The sequence below is a fragment of the Sturnira hondurensis genome, unplaced genomic scaffold, assembly GCF_014824575.4.
Source record: "Sturnira hondurensis isolate 20B ecotype Veracruz unplaced genomic scaffold, ASM1482457v3 Scaffold0014653, whole genome shotgun sequence".
NCBI lineage: Eukaryota > Metazoa > Chordata > Mammalia > Chiroptera > Phyllostomidae > Sturnira > Sturnira hondurensis.
Window position 1 is genome coordinate 1 of NW_028087284.1, and position 1,238 is coordinate 1,238.

The 1,238-nt window shown below is 54.0% G+C and overlaps 1 protein-coding gene across 1 annotated transcript; it reads right to left on the reverse strand.

Annotated features, from left to right (window-relative positions):
• Nucleotides 1–350: 350 nt before the first annotated feature.
• Nucleotides 351–1,172, reverse strand: LOC118999191 (ret finger protein-like 4A). The gene has a single exon (XM_037063576.1). The coding sequence runs from the start codon at nucleotides 1,170–1,172 to the stop codon at nucleotides 453–455; it is 720 nt and encodes a 239-aa protein (XP_036919471.1). The 3' UTR covers nucleotides 351–452.
• Nucleotides 1,173–1,238: the final 66 nt, after the last annotated feature.

Here is a 1,238-nt window from a genome sequence, read left to right on the forward strand (position 1 = left end):
TGCCCCGACTGGGAATGGAACCTGTGATATTTTGGTGCCTGGTTGGCCACTGCAATCAGCTGAGCCACCCGGCCAGGGCACATCTCTGTCTGACCTGTTAATAGAGGTCTGGATTCCAATGGCAGAGAAAATCACTCAGTCCGTTGGCTCACACCCGTATTTCCATTTTGTCTACAACCTCCCTGAGACATGCAGTTGATCTTTTAGAAAATAAAAAGCAAAACATTGGGAAATTAATGTGAACGCTCAGAACACATTTATTGGACAATTATACAAGGAGGCCCCCCACCAAACATCCATAACAGTACTTAATGTGGGAAGTGAGAAATTCTCCATAATTTGATTTTGGAATTCCCAAACTGTCCCATGGTTTTCGGGACACTGGGTCACCAGCGCAGGAGCTGGTATCCATGGCTGTGGGCACTCAGGGCGCGTCTGTGAGTGTTCTGAGCTCAGGTCCCCATGGCCTTGCCCAGCTCACTGTCCACGCTGGGACCCCACCCGGGACACAGTGTCATGAAGTTCTGGCCGTCCTCGGGAACTCCAGGACCAAAGAACGGATGCAGGGGCTCTGTCACAGAAATTGGGGGGAAGGTAAAAATGTGGGAGCCATCGCCCACGTGATAAAAGGAAATGGTCCCCATTTCACAGTCCAGGAAAACACCCACACGGTGTAAGCGGGGACTGACCATCAGCTCTGTCAGTGGCGCGGTGCCAGCCAGGAAGGTGTCCTTCTCCCTGCAGCTCACGGTCCAGAAGCCACAGTCTGAAGAGAGGACGACCGTGTCGTGCCGAGAAACAGAGTCCTTGCAGACGCCCAGGTTCCACTCTGCACTGGTGCCCACGTCCACCTCCCAGTAATGCCGGCCAGACGTGAGCCACGGGGAGGCCAGCACACACAAGGCGGCGCTGAACCTCTCAGGACAGACCCTGCAATTCTGCTGCCTGTACCCACAGCGGACTCGCCTCAGGTCCTCGGAGATGTAGAGGTCCTTGTGGGCTGTGTCCACATCCAAGGTCATGTCCACTGTGAAAAAGAAATAATCTGTCAGCTCCGCCCCTTGGGGCCACCAGAGGGACCCAGGCCACTCATTCACTGTCACCTCTCCAACTCCACACGTCAGATTTTCCTGGGGGATCTTCCCAGGTCCCCCATTTACATCAGGTTTCATAGACACAACCAACGGTCATTGCTGGAACGAGCCCTTGGTCATGACAGTTGTGCTCTCTACATTAAG